Source organism: Manis javanica, chromosome 16, assembly GCF_040802235.1.
Source record: "Manis javanica isolate MJ-LG chromosome 16, MJ_LKY, whole genome shotgun sequence".
Classification (NCBI taxonomy): Eukaryota; Metazoa; Chordata; class Mammalia; order Pholidota; family Manidae; genus Manis; species Manis javanica.
In genome coordinates, this window is record NC_133171.1 from 46,594,703 (window position 1) to 46,615,179 (window position 20,477).

At 50.9% G+C, this 20,477-nt stretch overlaps 1 protein-coding gene across 11 annotated transcripts in view; it reads left to right on the forward strand.

Moving 5' to 3' along the window:
- LOC108387514 (anthrax toxin receptor-like) overlaps positions 1-20,477 on the forward strand; it is a 66,320-nt gene that overhangs the window by 36,448 nt on the left and 9,395 nt on the right. For 9 of the 11 annotated variants that reach the window (XR_012126025.1, XR_012126024.1, XR_012126030.1 and 6 more), the window contains 4 exons: positions 146-236; positions 1,728-1,944; positions 9,147-9,397; positions 17,313-17,506. Coding sequence is in view for 1 of the 11 variants with exons in the window: in XM_073224129.1 (XP_073080230.1) it covers positions 146-236; positions 1,728-1,944; positions 9,147-9,154 (316 nt within the window). In the remaining 10 variants the exon portion in view is untranslated. Of the gene's footprint in view, positions 1-145; positions 237-1,727; positions 1,945-4,266; positions 4,338-9,146; positions 10,991-17,312; positions 17,507-20,477 lie in introns of those variants that run through there. The other 2 variants (XR_012126033.1, XM_073224129.1) reach the window with 2 other exon arrangements.

Below are 20,477 nucleotides of genomic sequence, written 5' to 3' on the forward strand. Positions count from 1 at the left end.
GCCATGCTGCCTCCTATCTGGTGTCCTGAATGCCCACTGATCAGAGCCATTACAACGAGGACCACTGTCAGGCTGCAGGTTGAGCCGAGTGCACGCACTGTGCCATCTGGGCTGCTGGTCACTGTCTGCCCTTTCTGTGCTTTAGGGCCGTCTTCATTGATATCAGCCTGAATAATGGCCTCTCCTTTATCAAGACCGATTTTGATGTCAGCAGGAGGAGCTGTGTGACTTCCAGGGTAAGACTGCAGCCTCCCTCTGGGACTATGCTCAGTCCATTCACTGGACGGAGAGACACACTGGGAAGCAAAAGGCAGGAGCAATGCCCAGGGCAGGCCCAGCAAGCAGCCTGTGCAGCTGGGCACCTGTGCAGCACGTCACAGCCACTACAGCCCCTTAGCCCTTCACCGGGGAGCTGTGCCCTGACTCTCAGAAGTGCCCTGGGAGTCCCTGTGTAAAAGTGTCTGGGGCTGTGCACCCTGAAGGCACATGGCACCGACCACTTGGAGCTCCAAGCGGACTCCGGAACAATGCTGAGACCGGCCCCCTGACTCCCACCTTGCTGCCTCCCTGGCCTGGTTCTCCTGGTGGGGAGTTCAGAGCTCCATCTGGGTCTGGCTTAGGTGAGGGGTGTAGGCTGGAGGCTGTGTGCAGGGAGCTAGAGTCCACCTCAAAACTGGGGTCCCAGACCCAGGAGCCCTGGAGGCTGGGACCACCTGTGGCCCTGCATAGTTGAGGTGAATTTCCACAGCACTGGTGCTCCGGCCCAGCTGTGGGTACAGCCCCTGCCCCCAAGCCTGGCTTCCAACAGCCCTGACACTCCTGTGCATGTCTGTTTATACTTATCCCTGGGTGTCTGCTCACAGATCAGCAGACAGAACTGACCCATTTGCCCATCAGGAGTCCCACCCAGTGACAACCGCCCTTCAACAGGCACATTGGGAAAAGAACTCAGGAGCCAGCTGGTGTCCACTCCCAGCACAGTGGCTTCTCCCCCAGCCCTGGCCTGGCCTCTTCTTTCCTCTGCCCTGCCTCCTGGGCACTGAGTCAGTCTCGCCCTGTTTCTCTTCTACTTCTCTGAAGCATCTCACTTGGTTTAATGGTTCAGGACTTGCAGCACCTGAGTGCACAGATGCAGTGAGCTTCTCCTTGGCTATGAGTAACAACAGGACAGTAGCCCCCATTCCTTACGGGCCTGCCCTGTACTAGGACGGGCTATGAACTCTAAACCTCACAGGTGTCCACTCACTCGCTCCTACAGATGTGGAAGTGCAGGTTCAGAGGGGCTGAGCAGCTCTGTGGAAGGGGGCAGGGAGGGCGAGGCTGTGGGGAGATAGACCCAGGGTGCTGCCCTGATCTTGCAGTCCTCCTTCATGCCGACCTCAGCAGCACCCCCTGCACCCCCTGTGTGCCTTCACTGGTGTGCTCCTCACCAGGCCCCTGTGTTGTCAGCCCAGGCGTGCAGTGGGGGCTGCCTGTGGCCCAGCACGGAGGATGCCGGACTCCCTGACAGGGCTCTGGGGCAGAGCCTCTGAGCCGGGTCTGTGGCCCAGGGCTCTTCAGAGGCCCTCAGGGTCCAGCCCTGCGCTCCTAGCCCCACTGTGCCCTCTCAGAGTGGAACAATCTGAGTGTAAAGGAGGATTTGGAGGTGTGGGGTGGGATGTCAAGTGATAGGCACCACAGGAATCTGCCCAGGTGTACCAAGGACTTAACACGTGTGCTTTCTTCAGAAGGGGACCCCACCTGCCCTACTGGATGCCGTATCACCAACTGTGCAACAACATGACCTTCCAGATGCTGTGCCGGGTGACACACAGGATATTGACCCAGATATAGGGTCTCCCGGTCCAGTTTTGTTCAATTTCAATCCTCTCTTCTGCACTTTGCTTCTCCTGATGCTGTTCTTTATCCTGCTGATGTACTGCATCTGCCGATGCTGCATTCAATGTGAGTGACCCCTGACTACACAGCCCTGTGGCCCAGGCCCTCCCCAGCCCCCCAAAGTATCGAGACTCCTGGCTGCCCTAGGATTCCGCCTGTGGGAAGGTCCCATCAGTTCCGAGGTCATCACCTGAGCACATGGAGGCTCAGAGCTGCCCTCCCATTCCTGGGCACACAGCCTGGCCTCTAAGGAGCTTTGTGCCTCAGGCTTCCCTCAGAGGGGGGACCTGTGGACTGCCCTCCCCCTGAGGAGAAGTGACCCCAGGCCCTGACTCAGGCTTCTGAAGGACTCAAAGGGACAAAGGCCAGGGAGAGACCTCTACTGTGGATTGGAGAAAGCACAGATCCTGCCTGGGCAGTGATGGCCCCACAGGGAGGGCCAGGTGCCCCAGAATTCCTCTCCTCTGGGGCCGCTGTGCCTTTACAAACAGACATGGCCTCTGCCCATCTCTGGAGCCCTGTCCTTCCCTCCCAGTCACTACTCAGGACCATGTTGTGCTGGGCCCCGTGCTGGACAGGGGACAGAAATGAAGTGGCCCCAGTCCTGCCATGGCAGCTCCAGGTCTGGTGTCTCGACTGGCCTTGGTCCCTGGGGTACTGGGGGAAAAATGTCACCTTCATGGCATGTGGCCAGTGTCCTGCCTAATGAGAGCAACAGCAAAGGGCAGAGGCGGGCCCCGGGGAGGGCGGGCGCAGAGGCCTGGCTAGCCGGGCTCCCAAGGACAGGTGTGCGGGCTCGGGGAGGAGGGACCCCCAGAGGTGTGAGAGGGCAGCACCAGTAAGACGCCTGCAGGTCTGAGATCTGCAAACTGGGAGCATGAGGACAGGAAGCCAGGGTGCTGGGTGGATTTCCCTGAGTTCTGGGCACAGGGGCGGTTCAGGGTGTGCAGAGGAAGGGGAGGGAGGAGCAGGAGGGGAAGGGGAGGAGCTCTTGTCTTCATACGACCTAAAGGCTGCTGATGAAAACCACCTGTACCAGCACCAGGCATCCCAGGCTGAATGTCCCCCCCGGGGACCCACAGGGAAGTGTGGGCTCAGCTCAGGCAGGTGGAGCCAGCAGGCCACAGACCTGCACGTAGCGAGCACCCAGATGGACACCCAAAGCCCTGTTCTGTCCCTGTGCTGCAGAGCAGGTCCCCTCCTGGGGGCATGGCTGAGCCAGAGCCCTTCTCACCCTGTGTTTAGCACTCCATCTTTCTATTTCCCAGAAGCCGCCACCAAAACCAGACACGGTAGGTCATGTTTGGTTGTGGTGTTGCCAGAGCCTGAGGGCACACTGGCCTTCACAATGAGGTCCCCCTCAGCCTAGGGAGATCCCCCCGCACCCTGCAGCTCTCATGCCCTGAGAAGAGATAGAGGGGCCCCCTATAAGGTGTGGGACTCACAGTGTCACACAGAGGACACCCTTCTCGTGCTCCCATCAGAGCCTGACCAAAGGCCTCTGTCACTGAATTAGCAACTCTGGCCTGTTTGAGCAACTGCTATGATTCCCATTGAAACAAAGGGGCTTTTGTTCAATCCCCAAGGGCCTGTGTGTAGGAGGCTCTTCCATAGGACTCAGGTGAGTTATGGTAAAGAGGCTTGGGTTTCAGGACCTGGTCCCCTCCTCTTGGCTCTCATGTATGTGGCGCTGCATTGCACAAGCCTTATTCCCTGAATCCTGGCTCAGAGAGGGGCTACGGTGGGGTTTGCCTTTCAGGGCAGCAGGGCTAGGGAGAGTAGAGGGCATCTTATATGGCATTAGGCTGTGAGGGAGGCCCAGCCCAGGTACGCACAGAGCCCAAGTATCAGGTGAGCAGGCATGGCTCACCTCAGGTGGGTGTCCCAGGGTAGGAAATGAGGGTCTGGGGTTAGTACCCTGTATGGATGCAGGTGGCCTGGGGAGACCAATCTACCAGGGTCACGTGAGCACAGCCCTGTCCTTGCAAACCCTGTCCGGGTCAGTACCCTGTATGGATGCAGGTGGCCTGGGGAGACCAATCTACCAGGGTCACGTGAGCACAGCCCTGTCCTTGCAAACCCTGGCCACCCTCTTAAGTCACAGAGTCCCAGGACCAGGTCTGTCTGAGGGAGCTGCCTCAGGGAGTGAAGGGGATGTGACAGAATTTCTTGCCCTTTTGGGGAACAGCCTTATTTGCAAACTAAGAGCTTGCTGGCTTTTCCCTAGGATGGCTCTCTCCTAAGGGACAGGGTGCGACTCCTTGGTCCTTGAGTTCTCCCAGCAAACATTGCGGAGTGGCCAGGAAGTGACAGGTGCAGGGCAACAACTACAGCGTCCCTACCCCAGGAGCTGCCTGCAAGGAAGCAGACACTGTTTTCTCTTTCTAGAGCCTGGCGTCACTGGGACAGAAGTGCCACATAGTAATTAGTGTTGTAATGAAGGCGAAACGACAATGCAGGTGAGAAGGGTCATAGACAGGTGCTGATACCCAGGCTGGGCTGAGGGAGGACAGGGGTAGCCGGCTCCTGCCCCACAGACACGGGCCCAGAAGGCCGGGCTTCTGTGGTGGTGAGGTTATGGGTGCTGGGCTTCGATCACCTGGCGCCACAGTACAAGACACTGTCCCAGCCCTAGAGGCCTGGGAGAGAGAAAAGGCATGAGGGCTCATATTTCCCCCCCAACCAGGCTGGTCCCAGCCCCCCCCCCCGGGGGCTTCCCCTTGGTACAGGCCCAGGCTTCTGGATGCGGGTGGCTGCCCGACAGGTGCCAGTCCACAGTTCTGGCAGAGCTTGTCCGCCCCAGCAAAGCTCGGGCTTCCCTGGCCCTCGGGTGGATTGGGGAGAACAAACTGAACTGCACGAGCCCGCACAGGGCAGGGACAGCCGGGGAAGGTCTGTGCCAAGTTCTTTCTGCCATGAACACTCCCCGGAAATGTGAGTGTCACCTGCTGCTCTTGCAGCAGTCCCCTCCACAGAGTGAGGGAGAGAACTGCAGGGTCCCTGTGACCCACTGGGAAAGGGTGACAGGCGCCTGGAGGAGGGGCCTGGAGGACCCCCACCCCCAGGAAGAACCAGGGCCCCACCCAGTGAGGAGAACCCAGTCCTACAGGGCCCAGAGATGACAGGGGTGGACGGGGACCCGGTTGGCAGGTGTTGAGGAAGAAAGAGCCCCATGGTGTCTGTCAGGCTCTGCCACCGTCTCCCTGATTCTACATCTATTTTTGACAGATCCTTTAATTCCTTCTAAGCTTCAAATGGCAGCTGAGAGCCATCCTGCTCTCACTACAGGCAGTGTGGGGGACCCAGGGAACCCAAAACACACCTGCCAGAGATAGAAGCCCCTTGCTGGGGATTGTTCTGCCACAGTGCCTGCCCCATGCTCACACCTGTCAGGGCTCAGAGGGGCCTGAGCCACAGGGTCCGGCATCTATAATGCCACCTGCCATTGGGTCCAGGGCCACTTTCTGGTCTGTTCTCTGCCTTCCTCTGGTCCCCACCTAACTCTAGTATCGTGAACCTGCCCCATGAGCAGAACAAGGGTCCTCTTGCCTTCTCTGTGTCCCCGAGATGCAGGCCCTGTTCCCCACTTTTCCAGCTCCTGTGCTGTGACCACCCCATGTTTCCTCCTCACGTCCTCTCTGTAGTCACTTTGTATTGCCTCCAACCTTTGACCTTTTCCTCTAAATGTAGCCCATAACTCTCCTACACCAAAAATTCTGATTTGTTCTAAATTCCAAAACTTTCGGTGACTGACCATAATCTCACTCCAAACACACAAGGCTGACGGGCCCCCTGCCCATGGTGGAGGCTGCAGTGTGGGGTCGGCATTGCCCTGAAGACAGAGCCAGAGGGGATGCTCTCCCTCTCAAGACAGCGGCCAAGCCTTAAGTTTCCTCACAGCCACACCTGCTTTTCAGGACAAACTGGGCCCCTTGTGTGACTTTGTTGGGACCTGCACCGAGGGGCCACAGGCGTGTCAGCCCACGAATATGTAAGCGGGGCACAGAGGTGCTCCCTCTGGGCTCGGGGACTTTGCTTGTGCCCTTGACAGTTACCCTCAGGCACAGTGGGTCAGAGAGCCCCGTATGGGCACCTGCCAAGGATGATGTCTAAGACATGAGGGCATGGCGCTCCTGAGCCCCCAGCTGACCCTGAGCAGGGCCCCCACACAGTCCCGTGCATTGTCATCGCAAGGTGTTAGGACACTTATTATCTAGGGCACTACCCAGTTCTTCAAAACTTAGGGCAACAGGCCTGGGGGGAAAAGCAGGCCATTGAGGTCTCTTGGCCTCCCAAACCACTGTCCCTCCGCACTGAGCACCCCACCCTGTGGGTGTGCGGCTCCCTTCAATTCCTGAGACTCTCCTGGCTGCTCAGGCAGGTGTCAGGCTTACCAGTTACTAGGGATTCATTCCTTCCGTTATTGCCTTTGACACCAAGAGGGAAACCAAATTGTTATAATTATCATCTTAGAATTTAATAATAACACTGACTGATTTTTATTGTGTTCCCCTTAGGGACCAGTTGATAGATCAGAACCATACATAGTTTCACTGTTTCAATCCTCCCAGTAACTGCACCTGTAGGTTTTAATGGTGTCCCAGGTTTACTAAGATGGCCCTGACACAGAGAGGCCAAGCAACTTTTCCCATATCACAAAGCCTGGAGGTGGCAGAGTTGAACTTGAACCTCACCCCTGGCTCCTCCCTTCTCACTGCCCTGTCCCCCTTTGGGGTCAGCACTCATTTCCTGATGGCTTTATCCCCAAACCACCAGAGGGTGGCCCTACTCAGACCCTGGGGCCAGGGACAGCTCCTGGCTCACGTGGGACTCATCTACCTGAGCTTCCTCAGCCTCAGACCCTTTGCACGGACTGGGCCGGGACACCTGGAGGACATGTGGTCCCCAAAGTCCGAGCAGGGCTGCACTGGCCACATCCTGGCTCCAGTGACTGAGCAGGCAGCATTTAGAAGTTCTGGGCAGCCCCAGAAGCCTCTGCACATGGCTGATGAGACACACCTGAGGCATGCTTGTGTCCAGCAGGGCCACTGCCTGGCATCAGAGGTTCAGGTCTCCTGTGGAAGGTGGGCTCAGTGTTCTGACCAGTGGAGTCACAACCCGGAGACACCATGCAGGGACAGGGGCAGGGACAACAGGGCCAGATAGAGAGTTCAAGCAAGGGGAGGCAAGCGACCAGAGGGTGGACAAGAGCAAGCTTCTAGGATGGCCTTCGTGCCCAGCAAGGTGTGGGTGGGGACCCTGAGCAACTGTTTGAAATGTTCACCTTTCCAAGGGCCCAGCTCAGGCGAGTAGGGTAGCAGAGTGATGGGTTCTGGGCATGTACAGCTACCCAGGGTTTGGCCAGGCCCCTCAGGACCACCTCTGAAGTCGTCCCAGCAGTGCTGTGAGCCCCAAGTGACCACCTGTTTGTTCGCTGGTGGCACAGTGGGGGTCCCAGAGGTCAGGGAAGTGGACGAGGTCACCCCAACAGTACGTGGCAGCACGCAGGATTTCTTACATGAACTGAGCTTGTGCTGAGGAGAGCTGTGCCCTGTGCACGGGCTCCCCTCCTCTCCCCTGCCACAGCCCTGGAGACCCCAGGACTGTAGGATTCCAGCTGGACATCCGGACCCTCTCACAGGTGCTGGGGTTTTGGCTCCTGCTCTTTAAGCCTTCAGTGTTAGAGTCTAGGCCTCAAGGTAATGATGGGCTGAGAGGCTTTGGTGTCACTGGGCCCTGCAGTTTCTGCAGAGCAGGAAGGGCCCCAGCCCAGCCTGATCTCAGCGCCAGCCAGCCAGCCCAGTGTGCCTGGGGGCATGTTACCACAGAGTGGCCTTGTGGCCTTGCACCTAGTAACAGCAGCAGCCTTGTTCACTTCTGCTCTGGCAAACAGGCTGTGTCTCTGCCCCACTGCCTTCAAATCCCAGAGGAGTTTCTCTCCTAATGCTCCCTTACAGAGCATCCCTCCTAGACAGACAGACACACACACACACCCATGCACACGCACACGCGCATGCCCTGATTCTCTTCCCCGTTGAGCCCAGGGCAGCCCACAGTTCATGGGAAACGACCCTCGTAGATCCATCAGGAGAGTCAGGTTCAGGATGGAAATCTTGCCCTCTCACTAAATGGGCACCCCAGGCAGCAGAAGGGCTCCCAGCAAAGGTGACCTGTGCCACCCCCTCTCAAGGTCCTTTTTGTACAAAATGGGTGTCATTTCCTCCCACAGCTCCTTGCAGGGACCAAAGCTGTTGCTTACACACATTTAGGGAATTTGATCAAAATGATTCTAAAGTTGACCTGAAAAAATAGACAGTTAAGAATATGCCCAAGAGAAACAGTTAATCTCTTTGGGACTTCCCCGTGGGCACAAGAAGACTGACATCAGTGCTGAGAAGGGAGATCCAGGTCCAGTGTTCTGGGGGCTGTAGGGCCAGAGTGCCCCCAGTTTGGCCTTAGGAATGTGGCATGATGGACAAGGTGGAGCGGGGGATGGGTGAATAGAGTCTGCAAATGTGCAGTGGGCTTGAGAGGACGGGGTGTCACCAGGCCCCTTGTAGCCTTTCATGCACTAACATAGGCAGCCTTGTTTGTTCTGCTCTCACAAAAAGGTCAGGGGCTAGGCCAGGGGAGTGGACAGCTGTCAAGCGGAAAAGCACCAGGGGCAGAGTGGGAGCTTAGGGACACACAGGGCAGGGTCACAGGCTTTGCATGCATGCAGGCCAGGCTGGTGACCAGTGAGGGGCTTGGCGGTGAGGAGTCTAGCAAGGCAGCTGGGCCCTGGAGCTGGATTCCCAGGCAGAGGGGAAGCACAGCTGAAGGTGGCAGCTGCCAGGAGCTGCTTCTCGGGGAAGGTGATTTTGTGAGGGCTGCAATAGGGTGGACCCGAGCCAGGTGCCCAGGGGAGAGGAGACACTCGAGTAGGCCTGAGAAGGGAGGCCAAGGGCCTGGCCAGGAAGTAGATACACAGGAAGGTGAGAGTGGACTTCCTGCCAGAGACGGAGGAGCCTAGGACAGGATATGGGCAGAGTGTGCTCTGAGGCTTGATGCAGGTAAGACAGGTTCTCGGAAGCCTGATGTTAGCACGCTCCATGGTGCCCCTAGGTAGACCTGGCAGGGGGATCAGTGAGATTCAGGCCAGCAGGACAAGGGTGGGCTTGAGAAGACAAGGAATTTGGCCAACCCCATGAGTGAGGGAAACTACAGCCTTCAGCCCCCACTTCCAGTGGCTTCTCAGTGACTTTCTCTCTCTCTCCTCTTCCCCACAGACAGGTGATTCTGCTGTCCCCCTACTGACGCCCGTCGTGGATCATCCTGCCGCACACAGCATCAACCCAGCTGCCATTGCTCCATCCTCAGCACCTGCTCATGGTGCCAGGGTGCCCAACCTGCCCAGCTGAATGATGCCACTCATACCTGCTGCAGCCTGGACACTCTGGAAAGCCACTCTGCAACTCTCACCCCATAACACGATCTCTACAGCACCAAAACCCCAATATTGTTTTTTTTTTTAATTTTGGTATGATTAATATACACTTAAATGAGCAATACTGTGGGTACTAGATTCCCCCCATTATCAAGTCCCCCCCACATACCCTGTTACAGTCACTGTCCATCAGTGTAGTAAGATGCTATAGAGTCACTACTTGTCTTCTCTGTGATGTACTGCCTTCCCCATGCCCACCCCCTACATTATGTGTGCTGATCTTAATGCCCCTTTTTCCCCTTACCCCTCCTTTCCCACCCCTCCCCAGTCCCTTTCCCTTTGGTAACTGTTAGTTCAATCTTGGGTTCTGTGATTCTGCTGCGTTTTGTTCCTTCAGTTTTTCTTTGTTGTTATACTCCACAGATGACTGAAATAATTTGGTACTTGTCTTTCTCTGCCTGGCTTATTTCACTGAGCATAATACCCTCTAACTCCATCCATGTTGTTGCAAATGGTAGGATTTGTTACCTGCCACTTGAGGAGTATCAGACCCTTAGTTATCAACCCAGGTTGCTGTAGGACTTGGTGTAAGTCCCTTTTATTCATTTTATTTTATATTTTTATTAAGGTTTTATTGATATACACTGTTATGAAGGTTTCACATGAAAAACAGTGTGGTTACTACATTCACCCATATTATCAAGCCCCCCCATATTCCATTGCAGTCACTGTCTGTCAGTGTAGTAAGATGCCACAGAGTCACTATTTGCCTTCTCTGTGCTACACTGTCTTCCCTGTAATCCCCCCCACACCATATGTACCAATCATAATACCCCTCAGTCCCCTTCTCCTTCCCTCCCCACCCACCCTCCCCCACTCCTCCCCTTTGGTAACCACTAGTCCATTCTTGGAGCTGTGAGTCTGCTGCTGTTTTGTTCCTTCAGTTTTGCTTCGTTGTTATATTCCACAAATGAGGGAAATCATTTGGTATGTGTCCTTCTCTGCCTGGCTTATTTTACTGAGTATAATATCCTCCAGCTCCATCCATGTTGTTGCAAATGGTAGGATTTGTTTCTCATGGATGAATAGTATTCCATTGTGTATATGTACGACCTCTTCTTTATCCATTCATCTACTGATGGACAGTTAGGTTGCTTCCATATCTTGGCTATTATAAATAGTGCTGTGATAAACATAGGGGTGCATCTGTCTTTTTGAATCCGAGAACTTGTTTTCTTTGGATAAATTCCTAGGAGTGGAATTCCTGGGTCAAATAGTATTTCTATTTTTAGTTTTTTGAGGAACCTCCACATTGCTTTCCATAATGGTTGAACTAGCTTACATTCCCACCAGCACTGTAGGAGGGTTCCCTTTTCTCCACATCCTCACCAGCATTTGTTGTTCTTAGTCTTTTCAATGCCAGCCATCCTAACTGGTGTGAGGTGATACCACATTGTGGTTTTAATTTGCATTTCCCTGATAATTAGCAATGTGGAGCATCTTTTCATGTGCCTCTTGGCCATCTGAATTTCTTCTTTGGAGAAGTGTCTGTTCAGATCCTCTACGCATTTGTTAATCAGGTTATTTGCTTTTTGGTTGATGAGGCGTGTGAGTTCTTTATATATTTTGGATGTTAACTCCTTGTCGGATGTGTCATTTACAAATACATTCTCCCATACTGTAGGATGCCTTTTTGTTTCGCTGATTATGTCCATTGCCGTGCAGAATCTTTTTAGCTTAATGTAGTCCCGTGTTCCTTTTCGCTTTTGTTTCCCTTGGTGTTAAGTCCCTTTTAGAGCATACACTCTTGCTGGGCTCTGATGACTTCTTCAAAGGTTAAAGTCCAGGCCCTGCTGAAGGGCTACAGCCCACATTCTCTTTTGCCCCAGATGCAACAAACATTTTTGTAACCATTGGGTCACATCAGAATCAGGCTTTCCTTCTAGCCAACATATCTGGGCCAGTTCATCTGCTTCATCAACTCATGGGAATGCCATCAACAAATGGCATCTGCTCTTTTTTTTTTTGATAAGTTGGTGAGTCCATTTAAGCTACTTGCAGGGAACCCAGCCATACTGTCTTTGGTCACATGGACATCCATCTCAGAGTCTTGACAGGTCTATCACACTCAAGGCCTAGACGGCCTTGGCCCATTTTGCAGTGGTGAAAGAAAATGCACATGTTTCATCCTAGGCCCAGCTGATACCCTTTCATACCACATGGTATAAGGGCTTCATCATTTGTGCCAGGTGTGGGATAAACACTACAGTAGCCTAAAGACCCAAAGTAGTGTGACAGTTGTGGGGGTAGGAAAAGCCTGAACTTTATCTATAATCACTGCTTCTGGGATACCTTTAGTCTTCCCTGACCAGACAACCTCCAATAATTTGACTGACAAACCAGGTCCCTGAAACTTGGTGCTATTCACAGCCCATCCTTTCTCCTGTATGTGTTGCAGGTGCTGCACAATGTTTGTTGCATGCAGGACTTCTGGTGAGAAAATAAACAGTAAGCATGATATCATCAATATAATGGTACAGCTGCACCATTGGCAGGTTCTCCCATGCTGCAAATCCTGGGCTCCAAGTCCATGACAAGACAGTGGGATTATGGAGGTGCTCTCGTGGAAGGACAGTGACAGCCCACTGCCATCCTTCCCATGTGAAGGAAAACTGTTCATGACTGTTCTGTTCTGTGTTTATGAAGAAGAAAGCATTAGCAAGATCCACAACATCATGACTTAGGGTATTCATGAGGGCTGTACTAGAGGGGACAGCAGCCTGCAGAGGGGGTGTGACTTACTCAGTACTCTGTAACCCACGGTCATATGCCAGGAGCCATCTGGATTTTTTACCAGCCACACCAGGGGATTGAAAGGGCTATGAGTAGGCTTTATAATGCCCACTTTTCCAGTTCCTGGAGGGGTTCTCCAATTTCTTTATGCCCTCCAGGGAATTGGTATTGCTTGGCATTAGTCACCTGCTGATGCACAAGAAGAGCTACAGGCAGGTGCTTAGCATGTCCACTCAGAACTTCCTTTACCACACATATGCTCAGTCTGAACTCACCTGCAGTGGTCTGCAACCATAGGCCCCGGAGGACATCTATCCACAAAATATATTTAGGGATGGGAGAGAGATACACACTATATTCTTTTGGGTGTAGATGCCCTCTTCCCAACGGGATTCAGGCTTGTTTCACTCAGATAGCCTTACCTCCACATCTAAGTATAACAGAAGGGGTCCCTGAAAACTGCTTAGGGTTGCCATAAATCCGTGAATATTCAGCTCCTGTGTCTGCCAGAGCTGGCATGTGTTGAACATTCACTGGGTACCAATGAAATGATATTTGAACATGTGGCCTCTGATTTCCACCTTGTTCCCCAGGGCAGGTGCCTTGACCCTCCACTCAGTAAAACTGTATAGCCCAATCGCCTTCCTGTGTGGGTTCAGGTGAGGATGGCTCACTGTCCAGCAGGAAGTCTTGCAGGCTCTTGCAGGACAAGTCTTGCAGGACTTGTGGCTTTGTCTCCATTTCTTGATCCTCAGCTGCTGGAACCACTGCTCTGGCTTGAATTGTTGCCACAGCTCCAATAAAATTCTATTCAACTTCCCATCAAATTTCTCTGTCCGCTCCTGCCCCTATCAAATCAATCCATATCTGGGTCCTTATGACCTTCATGGGGCCCTTTAAGCCCTTCCTCTCAGTAGGGGACTGCACTCCCTTCTGTGCCTTCATCACTTCAGCTTCCCCCAAATCTGCCACAATATGAGTAACCTCATTTATTGGCTGCCCTAAGTGAGGGGCAAGAATGGCTACTAAGGGCCCAAAGAGGGTTGAGGGAGCCATTTGCAGCACCATACCCTTATCTCCACTGTAAACAGCTCCCTGTTTGGGTCATAATTTCCTGGGTTATAAATGGTATTTTTCATGCCCAAATTCTGTAACACGTGTTAGAGCCTGGCATGCATCTGCCATCTAGTGGAAAAGATGATAAGTCACCGGATTGGGCTGTACAGTGAGAAGTGTGGCCATCAGCCATTTGAGTAGGGAATGGGTCCCAGGGGTCTGGTGTTCATTCTGCACTGGCTGTTGCAAGGCAGGATGAGTTGTCAGGGAAGCCAGCTTTCCCATCTCTGATTCAGACAGGAGGATACTCTCCACCTCTATGTCCCAAAGGTACAGGAGCCAGGCTGATATGGATTCTGAGGGTTTCTGCTGAGACTGGAAGCCCAAATCCACCAGCTCTGCCTGTGTCTAGGGGAACATAGAGTGCACTGTGCCCTGGAGAGCGGGCTGTACCTCTCCTGGAGGAACCTGCAGTTGCTATCTCTTTATTTACTTGGTTACAGCTGGGCAGGCTTTCAACAGAGGAGCGTTGGGGCCTCCAGCACCACCTCTACCTCCTCATTCCCCTTCAGTGTACCCTCCTCCACTTCGGGAGCTGACGGCAGCTATCTTGCTCCACAGAGCATGTCCTCTGCTACATCCTTTACCTTCTCCACAGTGTCTCTCAGGAATGCTATCTCAGTGTGGGAAATGGAAGCTCCTGTGGCCAAGATCCTCCCCTGACCCTAAACTACTTGATGATCTAATTGGCCTACTGCTAGGCTAGTGCTTGCGCATCCATAGGCAATAAGCTAATATTGACTGAGTCACGATCTAAAGAGCTCTGCCCAGTCCTCTGTGGGGAGGCAGAGATGGAGGAGGATTATAGACCTTCAGGTGGTTGGATGAAGATACGATTCTAGTGCTCAACCTATTGCCAGGAGAGTAAAGCTGGGCGTAACCCTTTTACCCCAAGAACGTTCCATTATCATTTCTAGGTCTCATTGAATCCACAGTGAGCTTGTGTGGGACTGAAACACTCAGTCAAGACAACTGGCTTAGCCAGCAGGATTCACTGTAGACCAAAGAATGGAAAATGCTACCCTCATGGGAGGGTTACTTCAGCGGGATACCCCTATGAAGGGGAGACATTTGAGTGTCCCCCAGTGGGCATGTGGTCTGAGGTGGCTTGCCTCCTAGCGGACTGGACCCTGTCCCAGGACTTGAGGCAGGTAGAGACCACAGCATAATAAGGAAGTTTTTAAGAAATAGAGTGACCATTGGGCAGCGGGAACCATGGTTTGGCTGTTTCTCACAGTATTAAAAAAGTCTACAGAAGAGAGGAATGTGCTCCTGCAAGAGACATGAGAAATAGCAGCACAAGAACGTGAACTGCGAAGGACTGTGGATTTACTGAAGAATGAAATGGCATTGATACGAGAGGAAGGAGCACAAGAATGCAAGCTGTAAGGTGCTGTGGAGGACATAAAAAGATTTGTTAAAGAATGAAATGGTGTTGCTGCAACACACTGTGGAAGAGGTAACGGCCGTGAAGGAAAAGGATGTACCCCTGCGAGAAGTGCAAGAGGCAGTGTGAGCTGCGAGTTTCTGTGGAGAAAGTAAAAGATTCTTTGCAGAATGAGACGGTGGCACTGCAAGTGCTCTGGAGGAGGCAAAGGTCCTGAAGGAGGCAAAGGCCATGGAGGAGAAGGATGTACTCCTGAGGGAAGCACAGGAAGAGGCAGCACGAGACTGCCAGCTGCGAGGTATGGAGGTGAAGGCAAGAGAGCTGTTGGCTGAGCTAGCATTGCTGTGAGTCACTGTAGAAAAGGTAAAGGGGGTAGCAGAGGAGGTACTCAGGGGAGTGGAAAGGAAGGTGCCATCAGCCCTGGAAACAGGAGGAGCCTGGGAAGGATGAAGGGGTGGTGCTGGAGGCATGGACCCCCTCCTGTATTGAAAGCCCACAGAGTTGCAGTAAAGAAATAAAGATGCAGCAACCGTGGGTCCTCTGGGAAAGGTGTGTCCCCCTCCCCAGATCATGGAGCACTCTGTGCTGTGCCCCTATACTCAGGTTATGCTGGTAGATTTGGGCTCCTGATTTTGGCAGAAGCCCTCGGAGTCAATATCAGCTTGGTTCCTGCGTCTTTGGGGTATAGTGGGGAATGGAACTGCTCTGTCTGCATCAGAGATGGGAAAGCTGGATTCCCTGACAGTTCATCCCGCCTTGATGCAGTGATTACAAAATGCACACCAGACCCCAGAAAGTCTCTCCCTCCTTGATAGGCTTATGGCTGTGCTTCACCCTGTATGGTCCAATCAGGGTGATTTACCATCCTCTCTTGCTAGATGGCAAACATATGCTAAGCTCCAACAGGTGTTATGGGAGTGAGGCATAAAAGATGCCATCCATAGTCCAGAGAATTATGGCCCATATGAGAAGCCTTTTACTGCAGGGATGAGAAATATGGTGCTTCAGACGGCTCCCATGTCCCTCTTTGGGTCGCTAGTGGCCATTCTTGTCCCTCACTTAAGGCAACCCATAAGTGAGGTTACCCATATGGTAGCAGACTTAGGAGAGGCTGAAGCAATGATAGCACAGAAGGAAATATGGTCTGCGACTCAGAGAAAGAATTTAAAGGGACCTTTGAAGGTCACAGGGACCCAGATGTGAGTCAATTTAATAGTGGAAGGAGCAGACAGAGAGAAATTAGGTGGGAAGTCAAATAGAATCTTACTGGAGCTATGGCAACAATTGAAACTGGAGCAGCAGTTCTGGCTTTGAGGACCAAGAAGCAGAGGCCAGAGACAGAGCCACAAGTCTGGCCTGTGTGTTTGCAAGACTTCCTGCTAGAGAGTGAGCCAGCCTCACCTGAACCCACACAGGAAGATCGTTGGAGGACTCGGTTTGACTGAGGAGAGGGTTGAGGTGCACCTTCCCTGAGGGACTTGGAGGGGACCAGAGTTCACATGTTGAAGTATCAATTTATTGGTACCCAGTGAATGTTCAACACATCCCAGCTCCTGTAGACACAGGAGCTGAATGTTCACTGATTTATGGCAATCCTGAGCAATTTTCAGGGACCTCCATTGTTACAGTTGGATACGGAGGTAAGGCTATCAGAGTGAAACAAGCCTGAATCTCGTTGGGAAGAGGGCATCTATACCTGAAGGAATATACAGTATATATCTCTCCAATCTCTAAATATATTTTGGGGATTGATGTCCTCCAGGGCCTATGGTTGCAGACCACTGCAGGTGAGTTTAGACTGAGGATATGTGTGGTAAAGGCAGTTCTGAGTGGACATGCTAAGCACCTGCCTGTATCTTTTCTTGTGCATCAGCACGTGTCTAATGCCAAGCAATACCAATTCCCTGGAGGGCATAAAGAAATTGGAGAACCCCTCCAGGAACTGGAAACGTGGGTACTATAAAGCCTATTCATAGCCCTTTTAATCCCCTGGTGTGTCTGGTAACATATTGAGATGGCTCCTGGCATATGACCGTGGATTACAGAGAATTAAATAAAGTCATACCGCCTCTGTATGTGTCATCTCTATTGCATACTTGACGGATACCCTGAATCATGAACTAGGAACATATTCACTGTGTTGTGGATCTTGCTAATGCCTTCTTTTCCATTGAAATAGAACAAGAAAGTCAGGAACAATTTGCCTTCATGTGGGAAGGGCGGCAATGGGCTCTCACTGTCCTTCCACAGAGAAACCTCCACAGCCCACCGTCTGTCATGGACTTGTAGCCCAGGACTTGGCAGCGCAGGAGAATCCATCAACAGTGCAACTGTACCATTCTATTGATGATATGCTAATGTCTGGTTCTCTTTCAGATCTAGAAGGTGCAGCACCTAGGCTGCTGCAACATGTACAGCAGAAAGGATGGGCTGTCAACAGCACCAAGGTTCAGGGACCTGATTTGTCAGTCAAATTCTTGGAGTTTGTCTGGTCGGGGAAGACTAAAGTTACCCCAGAAGCAGTCATAGATGAAGTCCAGGCCTTCCCTATCCCTGCAATGTGACGTTGTTACAGGAGTTTTCAGTCTTTTAGGCTACTCGAGTGTTTATCTTACACTTGGCACAAATTCTGAAGCCCTTATACTGTTTCATTTATAAGAGCATCGGGTGGGACTGGGATGAGACATTTGTGTCTGCTTTTACCGCTTCCAGGGAACTCCACCCGCCGCCGGTACCCGCCGCGGTCAGAGCCATCGCAACCGCAGACCACGTCTCCGCGTCTCGCAGGTCCTCGAACTCAACAAAGGTGAAGGGCGGCCCTCCGCGGCGATTCTTGAGATTGGAGTCGCGGAGAGCGCAGCATTTGTAGAACACGTCCTCAGTGTCCTTGGTTCGCATGTCTGGAGGTAAGTTACCCGCGTAGATGCGGCAATCGTTGTTCCTTGCCGGGCCACAAATCACACCACCTCCCGACAAGGTGGCCACGACAAAGTGCAGACCCGGGCACCAGCCTGGCCTTCCCACCGAGCCTAGCGCTTGGCGCAGCGAGCCCGCAGGACTCCATGTCTGCCCCTTGGCAGATGTTTCTGAGATTTATCCTTGGTGCTTGTATCAGATTCTTCCTTTTTTTTTATATCAGGGAGTGGTTTGCTAACATGTGGGTACATCCATTTGGTCATCTATTCTGCTACTCATGAACATTTGAGTTTTTCCAGTTCATGTAAAATATATATATATTTTTTGGTATCATTAATCTACAGTTACATGGGGAACATTATGTTTACTAGACTCGCCCTGTTACCAAGTCCCCCCGACAAACCCCATTACAGTCACTGTCCATCGGTGTAGTAAGATGCTGTAGAATCACTACTTCTCTTCTCAGTGTTGCACAGCCCTCCATGTGCCTTCCCTGACATTATACATGCTAATCGTAATGCCCCCTTTTTTTCCTCCCTCCACCCACCCTTATCCCTCCCTTCCCACCCATCCTCCCCAGGCCCTTTCCCTTTGGTAACTGTTAGTCCAATCTTCGGTTCTGTGAGCCTACTGCTGTTTTGTTCCTTCAGTTTTTGCTTTGTTCTTATACTCCACATATGAGTGAAATCATTTGGTACTTGTCTTTCTCCTCCTGGCTTATTTCACTGAGCATAATACCCTCTAACTCCATCCATGTTGTTGCAAATGGTAGGATTTGTTTTCTTCTGATGGTTGAGTAATATTCCATTGTGTATATATATACCACATCTTCTTTATCCATTTATCTACTGATGGACACTTAGGTTGCTTCCATTTCTTGGCTATTGTAAATAGTGCTGCAATAAACATAGGGGTGCATCTGTCTTTTTCAAACTGGGCTGCTGCATTCTTAGGGTAAATTCCTAGAAGTGGAATTCCTGGGTCAAATGCTATTTCTATTTTGAGCTTTTTGAGGAACCTCCATACTGCTTTCTATAGTAGTTGAGCTAATTTACATTCCCACCAGCAGTGTAGGAGGGTTCCCCTTCCTCCACAACCTCGCCAATATTTGTTTTTGTTTGTCTTTTGGATGGTAGCCATCCTTACTGGTGTGAGGTGATATCTCATTGTGGTTTTAATTTGCATTTCTCTGATAACTAGCGATGTGGAGCATCTTTTCATGTGCTTGTTGGCCATCTGAATTTCTTCTTTGGAGAACTGTCTGTTCAGCTCCTCTGCCCATTTTTTAATTGGATTATTTGCTTTTTGTTTGTTGAGGTGTGTGAGCTCTTTATATATTTTGGATGTTAAGCCTTTATCGGATCTGTCATTTACGAATATATTCTCCCATACTGTAGGGTACCTTTTTGTTCTATTGATGGTGTCCTTTGCTGTACAGAAGCTTTTCAGCTTGTTCATTCATTTTTGCCTTTGTTTCCCTTGCCTGGGGAGATATGTTGATGATGAAGTCGCTCATGTTTATGTCCAAGATATTTTTGCTTATGTTTTTTCTAAGAGTTTTATCGTTTCATGACTTACATTCAGGTCTTTGATCCATTTGGAATTTACTTTTGTGTATGGGGTTAGACAGTGATCCAGTTTCATTCTCTAACATGTAACTGTCCAGTTTTGCCAGCACCATCTGTTGAAGAGACTGTCATTTCCCCACTGTATGTCCATGGCTCCTTTATCATATATTACTTGACCATATATGTTTGGGTTAATGTGTAGAGTCTCTATTCTGTTCCACTGGTCTGTGGCTCTGTTCTTGTTCCAGTACCAAATTGTCTTGATTACTGTGGCTTTGTAGTAGAGCTTGAAGTTGGGGAGCAAGATTCCCCCCACTTTATTCTTCCTTCTCAGGATTGCTTTGGCTATTCAGGGTCTTTGGTGTTTCCATATGAATTTTTGAACTATTTGTTCCAGTTCATTGAAGAATGCTGTTGGTAATTTGATAGGGATTGCATCAAATCTGTATATTGCTTTGGGCAGGATGGCCATTTTGATTATATTAATTCTTCCTAGCCAAGAGCATGGGATGAGTTTCCATTTGTTAGTGTCCTCTCTAATTTCTCTTAAGAGTGTCTTATGGTATTCAGGGTATAGTTCTTTCACTTCCTTGGTTAGGTTTACTCCTAGGTATTTTATTCTTTTTGATTCAATTGTAAATGGAATTGTTTTCCTGATTTCTCTTTCTATTAGTTCATTGTTAGTGTATAGGAAAGCAATAGATTTCTGTGTGTTAATTTTGTATCCTGCAACTTTGCTGTATTCTGATATCAGTTCTAGTAGTTTTGGATTGGATTCTTTAGGGTTTTTTATGTACAAGATTATGTCATCTGCAAATAGTGACAGTTTAACTTCTCCTTTACCAATCTGGATTCCTTGTATTTCTTTGTTTTGTCTAATTGCCGTGGCTAGGACCTCCAGTACTATGTTGAATAACAGTGGGGAGAGCGGGCATCCCTGTCTTGTTCCCGATCTCAGAGGAAAAGCTTTCAGCTTCTCGCTGTTCAGTATGATGTTAGCTGTGGGTTTATCATATATGGCCTTTATTATGTTGAGGTACTTGCCCTCTATACCCATTTTGTTGAGAGTTTTTATCATGAATGGATGTTGAATTTTGTCGAATGTTTTTTCAGCATCTATGGAGATGATCATGTGGTTTTTGTCCTTTTTGTTGATGTGGTGGATGATGTTGATGGATTTTCGAATGTTGTACCATCCTTGCATCCCTGGGATGAATCCCACCTGGTCATGGTGTATTATCCTTTTGATGTATTTTTGAATTCGGTTCGCTAATATTTCGTTGAGTATTTTTGCATCTACATTCATCAGGGATATTGGTCTGTAATTTTCTTTTTTGGTGGGGTCTTTGCCTGGTTTTGGTATTAGGGTGATGTTGGCTTCATAGAATGAGTT